The sequence below is a fragment of the Lethenteron reissneri genome, chromosome 18, assembly GCF_015708825.2.
Source record: "Lethenteron reissneri isolate LAM-NWPU_2019-01 chromosome 18, ASM1570882v1, whole genome shotgun sequence".
NCBI classification, from domain to species: domain Eukaryota; kingdom Metazoa; phylum Chordata; class Hyperoartia; order Petromyzontiformes; family Petromyzontidae; genus Lethenteron; species Lethenteron reissneri.
In genome coordinates this window covers 5,571,542-5,588,911 of record NC_083796.1, presented here as the reverse complement: position 1 = coordinate 5,588,911, position 17,370 = coordinate 5,571,542, and the positions used below count along the sequence as shown (strand labels likewise).

The following is a 17,370-nucleotide window of genomic DNA, read 5'->3' as shown; positions in this document are numbered from 1 at the left end:
GAGCACCATACCCACATGTGGTTCTCTGTGGCACGGGCATCGCCTGTACTTCGGTGAAAGGATATATTTAAATAACTTGATCAATGGAACACATCTGTGAGTAAAATGGCCCTAAAAAGGAACAGAAAATGTATAACAGGTGACCTTTCTGGGAGAATAGCTGAAATAATAGAGGGAAGTGCAATTTCCCAAAACATCATCTGTCCTTTACGCCGGTGACGTGCAGTGAGGTCAATGGCTGGGGAGGCACTGACTAGTGTCAGAGCCAGATTCACACACGGAGGGGGGCGTGTTAGACACGTCCCCCTCAGTGAGGCAAATGTGATAGCTGCCTCCCCTGGTGCTTTTTCATTGCAGTTTCATGACGAGACCAGCGAGCCTAAATATCTTTATACACATACGTGAAATAAATAACCTGGAGTATGGAAGGCGAAGGCATGAAATGAAGGGGTCTACAAACATTACATTGGTGACATACTGAGATAGTAACAGGCACGCGCTTATTGCCCGCGCTCCGTCCAGTTACTGAGGGGTTGCGCAATCAGAGGGGAGGCTGAGCTCGTCACTGCCTCACCTCTCGTCGTCTCTTCCTGTATTTGCAGCGGAGCTCCGCAAATTTGGCGATTTTGACTATAAAAATGATTGTTATCGTACAGAAATTACCTTTATAACACAGATCAGTGGAAAAATCTTAATATTTTTTGTTTACTTTTCGTAACAGCTATTTTCATTGGAGTATGCCAGGTGAGGCTCTGTCTCCCCTGCCCTCCCTGACCGCATGTCCCTGCTTTACGTGGCAGTGTTATTTATTCATGAATGTGTGGATTTGTATCTGTCATGGTACTTGTGTACCGTTGCTAATGCAGTTTTAGTTTTGCTACAAGGAAGTTGAGCGAGTTGAAAGGTAAATACAATTGGTGCTCTTTCCGACCACGTTTGACAGCATGTGATTCTCAATTTGTGATCAGTGCAGCCAAGAAAGCCTCGCCACAGAACTATTGTGGAATTGTTAAAAATGCGATTATTTGCGGTCTTACCTTCGCCATTTCAATGTCTGTCTCTTTTCCTGTCTCGTTTGTAAAAAAAAAATATTTGCCGATGATTTCAGCAAAACGTGAAATAATCTAATATTATACGCACGATTCAATGTTATGCATCATAGAGAGTCGGAATCGTTTGAATCAATGAATCAATGCACAGTCTCATGTCTTAATTGAAACCTATTCCAGAAATGAGGCGTGCAACCTCCAAAATGACTCATGTAGTTTTTTAAGGCGACTCAGCCTGAACAATGACAACAATTGCATTAGCATCACAAATAAATCAACACTCGAGCAGGATAAGTCAATATATGTTCTCCAGTACAGTATTGATTTTGAATTTGGCACAAACCTTGCTTCAAACACTAGTGTATTCTTCTATTTTGTTTGTGTCATTCAACCAATTCTGTTCGTGAGAGAAAATAATGTTATAACTTGCTAAGTTGTTGGCAATCTGAATAATTGTTATTATTGTATGATCATTACATTATTAAATTAATCACATCTGATTCGTTTTTATCGCAATGTTCATGTTGCCGGGTGGCTCAACGGTAAAGCAAGCGGCTCGCAATCGGAAGGTTGACAGTTCAATTCCTGGTTGGCGGTTAAATCAGCAAATCATCCCTGTGGGGTCAATACAATGAGTATCACTTAATGGGAAGGTCAACAGTGGTTGTCTTTCCCGCACCTCCGATGAGCATGGTTGGCTACATATGGTGCGAAAAAGTTCAATATACAAACATACATGGAGATCATCCCCGCCATAGGAATGTGGAATGTCCACCACTGGCTCAGAGCTGTAAACAGAAGACGAGCACTGCCTCAATGCTCCTTTGAGCAAGAAATCAGTGGCAATTCCAAAAATAATAAAACACCCCTCTATATGCACCTGGATAAACGAACTACCTCTTGTCGCATGGTTTGAATTCATATCTTTTTGAATGTTAATTTTGCAGCTATTCGTTTGCAATGGGCTATATATTAGTGGATCCTATTATCCACATTTAGTCATGGAAATGATTTGTTATCCGTTCGGCTAAATGCAGATACAGTAGTGGCATGGGGCATCCCAAAACTACTGAAGGGTCCCCGATTCATTAAAACAATACAGTGTATCCAATATCAATTCAACTTTAAATCGTAATAAACATGGTAAGGTAATGAACATACAACAGCCAACTACTCTCGATCGTGTCAATCTCACCTGCAGCCTATCTCCAAAAATATATATCTATTGTCGATATCTCTTCTGTCATATCAATTGGATTTTATAAATTGAAAAGTGGGCTCCCAAAAAATATTTCTGCACAGGGTCCCCAACAGGCCAGCACCAACCACTCTGCAGATAAAAGCAGACGTTACTGGTAGGAACCTCCTGGTTACACCAGCCCACAGGGGATTATTGTGTCCGTCCGTCCGTCGTGCATCCAAAAATGGGAGGGGTGGGGCTGGGTGGAGAGGGGAGGGTGGGGAGGGGCTGGGTGGGGACGGTGGGGAGGGGAGGGGCTGGGTGGGGAGGGTGGGGCTGGGTGGGGAGGGGCTGGTCACCCCGTGGTGCCCTTATAAAACTCAAAGTTTAACCTACTCACGCCGGCTTGCACCCGCCCTCACAGTCGGCCAAATTTGCGGAATACACCACGCCGCCGTTGACCCTGGCCATTGACCGAGCAAACCAACGTTCCTACCAGCTCCCTCCGCAGGAATGTGTTATATATGATCGTTGCAAGGATAACAGTAATTGCTGTGGATTTATTTTGGTGTGCAGAAAATAGCAAGAGGAGATACGAGCGGCACGGATAAAAGGGGTTTCACTGTGGCATGTCAAGTAACAAAAAATAGAAAAGCAGACGGACTCCCTGAAGGCTCACAATGTAAGCGAGGCAAGTGGCTGATGTTGCAGAAGGGAGGGAAAGCAGGTTGCGTTATAGCCCAGCCTCTCTGTTGCTGGCCGTCTGCCATTCTCAATGTTTGCATCCAGCCGACACTGACCCTCCTGGGACGGTACCTTTTGCCACTAATAAACCCGCAGGCTTCCCAAGCTTATGCCAGACTTACAGCAAAGGTTGGTGGTGGTGGGGGGGGGACAAAGGGATGGGGCAGATTACGGTAGAGAGGAACGATCATGGCGTTTACCTCTTTCATGCATTTGCCGAGACCACACTATTATCAAACGGTCATTTTATGCAATGCGTTGATTCCCCTTTGGCGGAGAGTCAGGTTTTTTTAATACATCCATCATGCGTTGCTAATTTTATTATTGGCATTTTTCTGCCATTATTAATGCGGTGTGCTTTTCTGTTATAGAAAAAAGTGGAACTGAATGGCGCATATAACCTCCAAAGCAATGCCGTTTTTCACATTGTGATTTAACTTCACCCATGCGGCACCTTTGATTAATCTTGAAATTATATTTTCTTTCATCCTTGCAAATGATACACCAAATAACATGGCTACCGATCGCGTCGGTTATTGTTTTTGCAGGTAAAAAAAAAAATCTATAATAACGAGCCCCAAAACCTGCGCTGGAGTTACCGGTGCTTGAGCGATCACCCAAATCAGGATCACCCTCTACCACAACCCGTCGAAAAGCCCTACCGTCGTATTTGTACGGCGTCTTTATTCATCAAGTTACATGCATTTTTGCCTCCGTCGGCTGATCTTCGCGTGTGAATAATACATCTTGTTTGCCCGCCAGTATTGTGCTTGAATGTCAAAGTAACCCAGCAACAAGCTCATGAGATTAAGTGGCAGTCGCAGTGCTGTCGACTCTGCGTGAAGCGTGACGTCACAACCAGGCCAAGCGCAATTGGGAGCGAGATCGCTCCCATTTTGGCTCAACCAAAATTTGGCCACGAAGAGATATGCCAGATTAGGATATTTTCCACTTTCGTAAGAGACTGGCTGTTGCCATGCTGTTTCGGCACCCTGCATTGAGTGCAGATAACACTGGTCAACAAAAAAAAACACATTTTTTTCTGGCCTGGATTTTTGCAGCTGTTTTAGACTAATTTCAGGGTGCTGATTCCAAATCTGATCTCAGATTTGCTCTATCACATCTCATTTTTATGCTATCGGCATACCACATTTTCATTGATTTTACCCGAAATTAACTCTGTCACTTATGATTGCAAGTTGTTGCGAGTCAGTGACTGCTTTAGTGTTAAAATATGGTGCTGTATTTTTAGGATAGTGTGTTTATAATATAATTTTATGTAGATATCCACATTTATTTAATATTTTTCTTCTGCAGTTTTTATTGAAAATGCAATAATTGATATCTCAAAAACCTGGTGTGATAGACAAAAACCGATGCCAGATTTGGAATCAGCACCCCAAAATTACCTTAAAACCGTTTGAATACCTTATGCCAGAAAACGTGTGTTGACCAGTGTAATCCAAGCAGGTAGCGTCTGCCCGCGGTGCGAGACGCTGTCTGCAGAGACCGGGTAGAGAGGCCACACACAAAGCAGAAACTCTGCCAGAAGAGCAGGGGAGCAGCCACATTTTAAAAGTTGGAGTTGTCCTTCCATAAAATGGGTCCCAGTGGTTATTGGTTCGATGACAGATAGGGTCCGTGAAGTTGGCGCTCTCCCCCACTTAGCAGGTCTACTGTACTATAACTTATATTCAATCCACGCAGATACTGGCTACCGACTCGGTCCTGAGCCAACTGTTTTTGCGCGGCTGTGTAGCTAAAGATTCCGTCAGCATTATCAGCGTTTATGCCACCTTTGTGAAAGGAGAAAAATGTGGACTCAAAAAATACCATGATATTTGTACAGAATTGTACGCATCTCTTAGCCATACCTAAAACTGTCAGGGGTGTCTGGGCACTCAACACAATTTACTTACTGGAAAGAAGAAATTAACAATGCGTGCGTTGAGTGTCCCTAAAGTAGGTAACAGCCGTTTTGCTGTAACGCGATTAAATGACTTAACTACAAGTTGACTCGAGCCCGGATATAAAGCCTGGAGAACCTGATGCTCCTTTACTCATGAAGCTAATCCAATCTGCGTTGCTCCCTCGTCTCTCAAGATTCAACAAACTCATCGACAACTTTTCCTTAACATAAATATATATAAGTAAAAATTGGCATACCATGTGCTATGAAGAAGGGTCATTGACTGATATATTGGCAATTCCACATATATATTTTAAGGCCACAATGTTATTGATGAATGTGGTGAGATGTTAACTCCCTCACATGGTATACATGAGGTCGTGGGTTCGACCCCGACACCTGCTGTATATTTGGAGTTTGCATATTCTCCTCGTGGTCACGTGGATTTTTATACGGGTCCTCTGGTTTTTCCCTTTACATTTAGAAACATGCGTTTAGAGTATTTGGCTGCAATACATTTTGACATAAGCCACTTCGTTGTGTTATCATTTGTGGCCAGGTCGTTTCTGAAAAAGAGCGACATAGATCAGTGGGCCTTACCTGGTAAAATGAAAATATTGTTTAAAAAAGTATTTGTTTTTGTTAATTGTGCTCGCGCACCTCTGCTAAAGCAGGATGGCCAAATAATTTGCTTCATTTGAAAGATTAATTTCCCTGAAGGTAGAAACTTCCGCCCATCCAGGATATGGTGGAGCCTTTACCTCTCAGTCATGAAGTTTTTTGTGAGAGAATCATGGAAAGTGCAACCCCTGCCTCAGGTGGAATGGGAACAGCTTTGCGAAGGGACCTCAGCAAGGAACAGAGAGCCACCTTCTCTGGTTGGGATATTATGAGAGGCCATTCACCAAACAAATGCTTGAATTTCTCATATTATGTGGTGACGAGCAAGAATGCTACCTTGAGAGTTCAGATATTCTCCGTCACAGTAGCCAATGGCTCAAATGGCAGCTTCGTGAGAGCATGAACCACTAACTGCAGATCTCAGAGCACAAGCAAAGTCTTCCTTGGAGACCTGTCCAATGATGTGACCCACAGCAATCTGGCAAGGATGGGAGACTGTCGCACTAAAGCACACTCAATAGGGGCATTATATGCCTATAACGTAGAGATACACACCCTGATTGATGCAATTGGCTTGCCCCAGTGGATCTCTTCCTGTAGATGCTAAGCCACTATCGGCAGGCCACATGTAATTGGGTTTTGCAGCCTTCTTGATGCACCATTGGCAGAATGCTCTCCAATGATTCCTGTAGACACCTGTCGCGAACTGCTCTCTGGAATGGAGCAGGAGGGACTGCACCTGCTCTAAAAGACCTGGATTATTGAACTTCCTCCTCTCAATCTCGAGGCAGCCAAGTGAAACACTCTTGACATCTGGATGGAGCTGACCTCCTTGGTTAAGCGGATCGTTCCACTGCAGCAACGGGCAAGAAGGGTGGATGAAGATCTCTGGTGGATTGGAGAACCAGGAGCTCCTTGCACAGTTGGGAGCAATCAACAACAGCAGAGCACTGTCCTATAGAATCTCGCACCGCAAGCTGCGAATAATGCTGGGTGTGGTGTGCATAACACTCGAAACTAAACTGTCAACGAAATTTGTATTTTAGCAGGTAAGGCCCACTGAGCTGTTTAGCTCTTTTTCAGAAGTGACCTGGCCACAAATGATAGCTCAACGAAATGGCTATTCACGTGGAAATTTATAGCAGCCAAATACCCCCTCTATCCAATGCAACTACAACAACTAGCAGTTGTGACGCACCCAAATTGCAACAAACGTCACAGAACACAGAGACACGTAGAAAGTGTGGGATGGACCAAGTAAGGGAATGAGAATGACGAAGAAACTCTGAATATGAAGGCCTGGGGATTGAAGAAAAAGACGGTTTTGAGGAGAAACTCTAAAGCAAAAGGAGAAGTCGTCACTTGCAGAGCTCTTGGAGTCCTCGTCCACGAGCAGAACCTTGTCTGTTAGTGCTCGTGGTCTGATGTGCACAAATCGATGGAGAGGAGACCAAAGTGCACGTTGATACCCTGGAACACGGACAGGTCATGTGTCCACTCGCCCACTCGGTCTACTCGGTCTATCCATGTTTGATGAGGTGATCAGCCGCGGTGTTGTCGACTACCACAAGATGGATGCTCTGACAGAGATCCCACTGTTCTCAGCCCTAGACAGTAACTCCCAGGCCTCTTGCATGAGGGCCTTGAAGCGTCGTGAGCCTTGATGGTTTATCATTTGAACAGAAGGAAGGGTGTGGGCAAAAAAACTCCCAAACACCATTAGCCATGTTTCTACTGCTTGTCTGAGGAGAAGGAGGCTTGATCGGGCTGCCTTGAAGAACGCCATCTTCACGCCTTGCCGTGAGCCACAAACAGGCAATCCTGAGATGATTGTTCATAGGAGGCGGACTGCTGGATGTGGAGAGATGCAGGCCAAGCCTTGAACCACAAGCTGTTAAACGATCGATGTGGTTTCTTAAATTCCTTGTTGGTGTCAGAAGTTCTTTACCCTTCCTGGTAGATCCTCATAAAACAGTATCCTGTCATCGAGTGACTATGAAGCACGCAAAGCATTTTTAATTGAAATTGCCATTGGAAAGTGCTGCTCCACACCGAAACATTCCAACGGAGTTGACAAAGAAACAAGGCATATCAGCGAGTTGGATGGCCAGAGTGAAAACACACATTTTATCATAAAATTAAGAAAGAAACTAAATTCAAATCGTGGTAAAAAATATGATCCCACTCTGCTTAATGGCTTTTGAAAGAAAGATGGGGATGGTCACGGTGAGGTCACGTGTTGACGGGGCGCATCTACTGACAGCACGCTCGTATCGTTGAGTTGCCTTCTCTCTGCAGACAGTGGCTATCACCATAGGAAGATGCGATCTGTTTTGATTCATTCTATTCTTGGGTATGGAAATATGTTTCGGAGCTAAAGGCCAATGTCGAGGTCTGCTTGCCATGAGAGGGCGTCAGGAGAGAGCTCATGTAGTTTTGCTTTTCCTCAGTTGAAGGAACACAGACTACAAGTCCAAAGTTTGGGTTGCGTGGCCATAATTGCACTGTGGCTTGTCTTTAATTCTCCTTCATCTACACCTACATAGGCACAAACTACGGTGGATGCAAATATGTGTTTATGACAATCTAAGATGCTATGACATGTCTAGCTCTTACAAGAGTGTGTTGCATATGAAAGTCTTCAGAAGCACCAATGATATTTTACGAATGAATTTTTTGATGAAACGTTCTTCCATCGGGTTATGACACTTTTTACTTATTTAAAGACACCAAGAAAAATAACCGTTTATTCTTCCAACTTTTTTTGGGTCTTTTTTCACAATTTGTGCTGTCAGCATCATGCCAGGAGGTGAATAATCCATTTGGAAATCTCACAGAGCAGTGCAACCCACATGACAGAGAATGGCCCACAGAAGCAGATATCACAAAACTACCTCTGGAATCTCTTTAAGTGGCCTCCCCACAGTACAGGGCATCAATTTGCATCATTCCTGCCATCCCATGGCAGTCAAACCCATGTTATTAATGCTCAGAGCTGGCATTTAACCAATGTAAGGGCAAAGCCAAATTGAATATGATGGTTTATTCTACAGTTTTGGTTACTGACCTAAGACCATTAATGTACTAGACTTGAGAAGCAGTTTAATCGCATGTGGCTGCCTGGATTCAAATACAGGTTGTCAGCATTGTCAACGCAGCACTCTGACTTCTGAGCTATCGGCCACCTCCTTCGAAGCAAAATTTCATATGATAGGGTTTTTTGTGCGCAGTCATTGATGACTTGGCCTGAGACCTTCAACTCATTACACTTGAGGATTCAGTTTTAATCACGGGTGGCTGCCTGATTTTGAAAGCAAACATCTCAGCATGGTCCACTCTGACCTCTGAGCCACGGAAGGCACACCCTTACATCTAAAATTTAACATTAATTCGATAAGTCCAATATGAAGCTGGCCTGAGATATTACTTGATCAACTAGGCCTAAAATCGGTACCTGTCTTGACAGGTGGTCAGGCAAAGTGCTGGTGCCACCACCCCACTGTATGTTATACTCACATTCTCACATGGTTAAACACAAATAAAGTATGTGTTTGCTAACAACATTGCTCAACGAAGCTGGGATAATTTCATTTGTATTATATTCTAACATCACTTTCCTCAACAGTCTGTTAAGGATATTCTGGGAGATTTTCGTCTTTGTGTATGGGTGTGTGTATATGCATGCATGTGTGTGCATCTGTGTGCGTGTGTATTTATAACTTAAGATAGAGTGTATGCGTTGCTCACTCACCGCTAGAGCAATCTGTCCCACCCCAGCCAGGTTCACACTGACACGTGTCAGGAGCGACGCATCTTCCATGGACACATTGGGATGTGCATTCAGCTGCGGAAAACAAACGGCATACGTGAGCGCAGACCGATTACAAGCGTGCACATTATTAAGCAACGCGGGGGGCATGGCAGATGAGCAAAGGCAAGGCTGCTTTATCCTCTCAGGGTACCCGTAAGAGTACACGGATGTGTGCACAAAGGGGACGTATGTTGAGAGGGGGCACATCGCAGCCGGATGACTTTTGAGCACATTATGAAGAAGCAATTTTATTAGTGAGAAATGCCTTTTTATTGCCATTTTTGGCTGGGTCATCTACAGGCCACTGCAATATATAAAAAAAAAGCTGCAGCTCTTTGCCAATCCTTAAAGCACACACCACTGACATGGACTTTGTCTGTTTAAGAATCACAGCGCTTCAGAACGTACAAAAGTAGGCAATGAAAAAAATTGATGCCTGGGCTAAAAGTCACTGAGAACCATCGGGGCAGCATCATTACACTCATAGAGTAGTTTAAAAAAATATATAAACTCAGCCTATCATTCTGGATATTCATGAAGCAATCAGCTCATTTATTACTTTCTAAACGCAACATTTTTTTAATATTGTTTCATTTTCCCAATCAATTTGCAGCCGAACTACCAAATTGTAATGGTTCAGATCTAATTTGATGTACTTTTCCACGTCTGATTGACTATATTAACCATGAGTAAGTTTGCTCTTTTAAGCTCTTCTTACGCATACAAGATTTATCAGATCCAATTGAAGCCAATGCCAGCCAGATGAGCAATGCAAGTTAGCATCATGTTTCTTCAACAAATCTGTTCAATAAATGTTAAAATGAGGAATATCAAAGCAGTGAACCTTATTATTAACATCATAAATTAATTGTGGAATTAATTAATTGCGCAATTTATTCATTATATCTCAAAGTACATTGCATGTATATTTTATGTATTGTTTTATATTGACATAGTACCATTAGTCAGTGGTAAAACACATTTATAATAAAATTTCATGAATGTTTGCAATATTCCTTTTGCTCATTTATAAACGTATTTATGAGTGACTTATAAATATGTACAGGTGCACCCTTTAGAAGGAATTATAAAAAGATCTTCTTTAAAGGGCATATGGCCTTTATCTCCACACTGACCAGATGTCTCGGAAGACATGGGAGTACCCCCCCCCCCCCCCCCCCCACTATACTCCACCAAACACAACTTTGCCAGTCGACTAAGTGTGGCATACCCCCATTGATACTGCTGGGTGGGGGTGACAATTAAGAAATTTGCTATTATTTCAATTGCTACTCCAGGAGAACCAATTCAACTGGTGATCTCTGGTTTGCAAGTCGAACGGTGGTGCTCACCGACACCACAGCAGCATCCACTTTTCATAAAGCAGCATTGTGTGTCAACAATCTTGGGCTAAACATATTGGAATGTCACCACAAATCTCACAGGCAGGCCACAAGTCAATATGATCCAGTCAGCTCTCGCGAGACGAAAAAGCCAAAAAACGGTTTCCTTAAGAATTCAAAGTGTTGCTTTCGACCCTTGAGGCCATGTCTGTGTAGTTGTCAGCCCATGCCCTTAACAAATTAATTAAGATAAATAACACAGTCTGGGAATTGTTTCATAAGATAGCTGCTCTGTTGTGGTGAGGATTTTTGTTCACCATCAATTTTAAGCACGTATTTATTGGCTCTTAGAGTTTTGTTTATCGCTATTTTCTAAGAAGTGCACACACACAACGGTTGTTTTCCCATAAAACCCAGAGAGACGAGAAATGTTCCACTTTTGGTCCATTCTCATGCCTACACATTCTCTCGACCCACTGCCCATCATTCCTTTAAAAGGCAGCATTAAGAATGCATACTTTTGGGAATTTTTTTTCATGGCACTAAATATAAAATGGGGGTTTTCACCCCCTTGCACCTGAACATTTTTTACTAGGACTGAGGAAATGCACCCACAAACTTGAGCCTAAAGGAAAACCAGGGAGGAAAATTAGACTTTGAAATACATGGAGAGATTATGTTCAATTATGCTACGCATTTTTTGGGTGGGGAGTGGGGGGGAACGCAGTGATGATTTGAATAGGAACGCAATATCACGAATTGTAGGATTTTAGTGTCGGCTGAATCTGTCCAGGCCAGAGTTTGCCTTATGCACCGGGTTATTACCTATGCCAGGAAGCTGCAAGATAATTAAATTCACTAAATCACACGTAAGGGATCCAAAACCCCTACACATTTTGAAATATGATGATGCTCTCCAGGTTGATGTCCCTAGAGCAATGCCTGTATTTACAATCGTTTACCCAACCAAATTGCCTGTTCATTATCATAATCATTACCGAATTATTTCACAACATATACGCACCCAGCAATTTAACGAACACCTAACAAAAGCACCCTAGCATCTGCTCCCCGCTTTGAAAATCTAATTTGAGAAAAAAGTAGTAAACAAAAATGTTCAAGTAGATATAAAGCCACAATATGTTATGCACAATACTATATGGTACGTAATTGTAACAAAGGCCTTTCGGGAAACATTAAGCAGCCACTTACCCTGCATTTGGCTGAAAGTAAAAATGTGCTGTTTTACTTATTAAAGCCTGTAGCGTGACAGTCATTACGAAAGTTTAATGTTTCATGATATTATTTATTTAAAAGCTACACCACAAGGCTTTAGGACCGGCAACATAGGACGAGCAGCCGTTGCATTGTCACATTAGATGCATGGCATTTGCCGGGGTCTATAAGCTTTAACAGATCACCGATCCAATAACCTCAATTGGCTGTCAGCACTGGAATTCAATAGCAGCTGGCTGGGAAAGAGTGAATAACGATTCGGTTTAATTTCCGAGAGCCATCCCAATTAGGACTCTGCAAGCACACGGTAAAACCCTTTAATTTAAGTAAAAGAACCGTTGGCCAAAGTTCAAAGCTTGCTAAGTGTATTGCGATGTGTTTATAGAAAAGTTCCTGCGGGTGCTCATTCACGCTTGTTTTTTGGCAAATACAGTCGCCCCGATAGATTTCCGATGGCTCTTGTCAAGGAGGAGCGAGCGATGTTTTGTAGGCGTTCTAACCTTTTGTTTTCTGTCGCGATTCGCAACTGGTAAATGTTCAAACGGGACCGAATGTGCTGTATTTGAGTCAAATATAAATGCGTAAAAATTGGACAAAACCGATCAGAAAAAGAGATCCTATTTCATATTTCCTTCATATTCTGGAGAGTGTGATCATGCTTATCCACAAATATTTGCACTCTGCTTAAAAAACACCACCAACATCTTGATTAACTCAGCGCATGACACTATCACCCCCAGGTGTAAACATACGCATGGGGAAGGAAACGCATGATTGCTTACAAATCCCAAAGCAAAATTGTAAATGCTGGGAGATTAGCATTCACCATTTACAGCATAATAATGAAATGCTATATCTAAAAAAAATGCGTCAGCCGAGCAGAAATACAAGTAAGCGATCATTATAAACAATCGATTCAAACGTGAAAGTGGTATTATGCTCCAAAAACTAAAATGCCCATACTTGATTACCTAGTAATTCTCCTGAACACCCGTGGGCTGCAGGTTGTGCCGGAGGTTCTGGGCTCAATGAGACCTTGGACCGAGTCAAAGGTTTTCTGGTTTGAACACCAATCTCTGTGCCTTTGTGTATTGAACACGCCTTTGCTGTGCAGGCGTGTGTATGCATTGACATGTGCCTTAAATAGGGTTCATAAGGAGCAATGCTTTATCGAACAAGACACGTACATCGCCCCGGAATGCTACCGTGGTGTAATGGTTTGGCGCACTGGACTGGCAATTTCGGAGGTCACCGGTCAGATTCCATCACCCGGCGTGGCAGTTGAAACAACGGCGCAAGGCTCCGAAATCCTCTCCCGCTGCCACTGTCCGCCCAGCAGTATAAATGGGTACACACCACAGTCGATCAATAGACAGGTGGCGTGTGGTGGGGTAAAGTGTGGCTATTACCAACCTCTTCCAGTACATGTGGCCGACGTGGAAAAGTAGGCACAAATACACTTCAGCGAAGGCCCTTTCATCCAGCAGTGGTGTGAGTAAGCAATTGCAGAGCTGCACCTTTACCTTTAATTTAGCAGGTTTGTCAACAATCGGGTGAGCCTTAAAATGAGAAAAATACATGGAATATTTTGACTTAAAACTTTCGTGACTGCAAGAATTAATATTCTACGGTTCTTTCGGTGAAGTCACGTAGATAGAAAAAATAACAATTAAATAATAAAAATCAAGGGAATACAAATATCACGATGTTTCGATCGCAACACGAGCGCTCGTGTTGCGATCGTGTTGCATCGTGATATTTTTATTCCCTTTATTTTTATTATTTAATTGTTATTATTTCTATCTACGTGACTTTACCGAAAGAACCATAGGATATAAATATAATAGGCAACGTTTTAGGCAAAAAAGTCACCGAATATATATAGTTCCTTTTACGGCGGTGTTATTGACGAATGCGTTGCATTATTTGTTAATCGCACTTGTGCACCACTGCAAATGCAGCGGCATCGGCAAATAAATAGTTTACCTTTTTTTTAATGTACACCCAAACAAAATGAAAAGCCGGTGCCTTTAATTACACCATGTAGAGAGCAATATTTTATGGAGCAATGGAGCTACAATGTAATGAAATTAATTCCCATCGTGTTGCGTTCCATGCCGTTGCTTGCTCTTTGTTTTGGTCTCGCTTTATTGCAGATATCCCTTTGGTAATATTAGCTACTTCATATTTATATTGCATGCTTTAATGGGGTCATTGCAGTGATATTACAAGAAGTGTAACTCAAATGCATGTAATACAATAATACTAATTATAATAACATACTTTAAGGGCTTTATTCACTACGTGCTCGTGATGCAATTAAAGACTTGTTAGACTTCATCTGGTGCCAACCAATTTAAATATTTGGGCACAAAACTCTCAAAACATTAAATAATCAAACAAGAATACCCTCCTGCAGGAAATCAATACAAACTGAGTTTGATTTATAATGCCAGAGTTGATTAAACTAATCTAGCAGTGAAGTTTAAATTAAAGTGGTTTCTTAAGACCAACCGAATGTTTGAATTTAACGGGTGTTTGCACCTTGTCTCAATGTCGACATTTCAAATGTGAAAAACATGTCAATATTACAAAAAAAACTAATCAGGATTGTTTTCCACACCGCATATTTCGACAGAATAGCATTTCCATGTTAAGTCAATAAATCTCAGCGCAGTGTAAATATTCATGGGGTATTAGGGTGTATCTTTGGATAATAGGCATTGCTCTGTTTTCCATTGGGCCTATTCATTCATTCAGACCACAGAGTGTTCCATCATCATATCTTTGCAAGACATTTTTTTATTTAATCCATCCATGTGGATGCTTGGTAATGCTTGCGTCGTTGCTTGGAAGGTGAACTGCCAGAGTTCTTCACACGGCTGGGTACGCTCAGTCACGTACCGTGGGACGCGTGAGAGCGAAAATTAAACGGGCTTCCTCGGCAAGCGGGTCAATCTGTCCTAAAGCACATTGCCATTGTCAGGTGGATTATTTTATTTGAGTGATGTGTCTGATGAGGTTTCGTCGTCAGGAACATTTCGCTCAGGCGCGAGGAAGCCAACACATTGCATGTGCACACACCGAATGCCATTTGCGGTGCATCTCTGAAACTTTTCCAACGAGAGCCAACATAAAATGTGGGGTCTTGACAAAATTCTGGACACTTTGTGACACAATCAGTCACAGGCCATTCCCACCAATGTCTGTTGCACCCTTCAACCTTTTTCCCCCCATGAAGGTGTGAGAAATTATGATAGCGATAATACATTTCATTTTAGTAAATTTAGCTTTTATTGAAAGCTCAGCCTATTGCTATTTTTGATTAATCGTTTCTCCATTTCTCGTTGGCAGTGCCAAAGTTATTTTGGCAGCTTGAAATCTCAAAATCATATATCAACCGTGTGCTAAAACTCAACCTTCTATGGAACTGAAAAAGTTTGAAACTTACAAATGTATACTTTTTACTTATTCAGTTCAATACGTATATTAATTTTACCAAGCAACTGTTTTTATAGAACTCCCTTTGATTCGTGCCTGTAAAAATGTGCATCCCATTGTAAAGTCACTGCTGGTTGAAGGCCTGATGACATCCCCAATGCTGTGATAGTCATGGGGGTTGTTCGACCATACTTCACCATTCTGGTCAGTGCGGATTTTTGAAGGGTAGAGGCCAAGGACTGATTCAGACATCACTCACTACTGACATTAGCTGGTACCGGGAAAACAAACACCCAGGTCACAGGATTCATAGCACAGTGTGCAATCCACTGCACCAGCACTTACAACTTCATGCAAATAATACATACAAAACTATTTACTCTCAGAGAACTATATTTATAGCTGCCCCATGCTCAGTTTGCTATGCATGTATGTATGTTGAACTTCTTTCGCACCGTACGTAGCCAACCGTGCCAAAAAGCAGTTGAGCCAAAACAAAACTTCTGCATTTTTCGATTTAAAGCTTTCGTGACTGCAGGGATTCATCTTCTTGGTTCTTTCGGTAAAGTCACGTAGAAGGGAAGTAATTAAATAATAAAAATAAAACATAATAAAAATAATTATAATAATTATAATAAAAATAATTATGTTTTATTTTTATTATTTTATTACTTCCCTTCTTTACCGAAAGAACCAAGAAGAAAAAAACTTCTGCAATTTAAAAATGGAAAAGCACGTTGGGGGGGGGGAGCAGTGGTTCATGCACCGATATGTGAACACAACGACCTGAGCGTGAATCCTCCGCCACGGCTAAAGTCAGTGACGAGCAATATCAGAACCCGTTCTAGGCCCTCCATTCCCCAAGCCGCCCTCACCAGAATGGTGAAATATCGTAAAACAAACTCCCATATATAGCGAGGGGAGGGGGCCTTCATCAAGCGATAGATTGACCGTGACCATAAATTATTGTCGTCAATACGATTAAAATTAAACATTAACACGTAAAAAAATGTATATACTCTCTCGGACACTCTCTCACATGGGTGTACTAACTGCACAAGCACACGGTGGAGGAGAGGATGGTTGAAAGGGCCATTTGTTCTCCTGGACTGTGTAAGTTTCCAACTATGTGCTGGCGTTTATGCAAAATACTTGGAATGGCGAATGAAAGGAGATAAACACGAGCTGCAATTAAAAAGTGGAGCTCATTCACTGCGTTTATTGAATTCCAGTCGGCAAATTGAATGGGATTGCGGCTGAGAGACGACTGTACACAATGCACAAAGATTGCAATGCCGTAATGTTGAGCCATTAGCGCATAACACACGCTTTAATTGGCCTAGGTTTTAACTTTAAATGTTCGTACACATAATGTTTAATTCCAATTCGTCTTTAATTGAAATCAGCAGGAATAACAAGCTTAAAAAAATGATTTCTAAATAATGTGTGAACTGTAAACATTTTTCAATAACGCAGCTGGCAAAAAAAGCAGATTATTTGAGATATTGCAGTAATCTTTCCCGAATGCGTTGTAATTATTATTTCTGTACAGAAGTACTTAGCTGATGTAAATATGGACTATATGGTAACCATGATGTGACTGAATGATAATGAAATGTTATTTAAGATTGAAAATGAGATCATTTGTATTTAAGTTCCACACTAAGACCTGTGCCAAATGACCCACATGCATTTTGAATGAGCCATGACAAGTTTCCCTTGTGCAGATATTCAGCAATTCTCGTTTTTTTTGCGTTGCTGCCTCAGAAACAATTCATAAAATTTTCAAAAACCATCTTAAATGACCTGACAAGGACAACATAATAACCACTCAGAGATGGACACTCAATTCCTCTCACTTGCCAAGTTAATTGGGTTCAGAGTTTTCCGTGGATATGAAAGAAACTTGCAAATATATAGACCAGACGAGACTGCAATGCATTTTCAAACCGTAGTTTCCCTCCCATCAACAGTGCAATGCACAATGCAGGTTTCACATCTGTTACTCAAATATCACGCAGGCACAAACTTTCACC

General features: G+C 42.0%; 1 protein-coding gene across 3 annotated transcripts in view; it reads right to left on the bottom strand.

Annotated features, from left to right (window-relative positions):
- MEGF10 (multiple EGF like domains 10) overlaps positions 1 to 17,370 on the bottom strand; it is a 151,552-nt gene that overhangs the window by 86,979 nt on the left and 47,203 nt on the right. For all 3 annotated transcript variants that reach the window (XM_061553543.1, XM_061553546.1, XM_061553545.1), the window contains exon 5: positions 9,255 to 9,347. In XM_061553543.1, the coding sequence (XP_061409527.1) occupies positions 9,255 to 9,347 (93 nt within the window). The remainder of the gene's footprint in view (positions 1 to 9,254; positions 9,348 to 17,370) is intronic.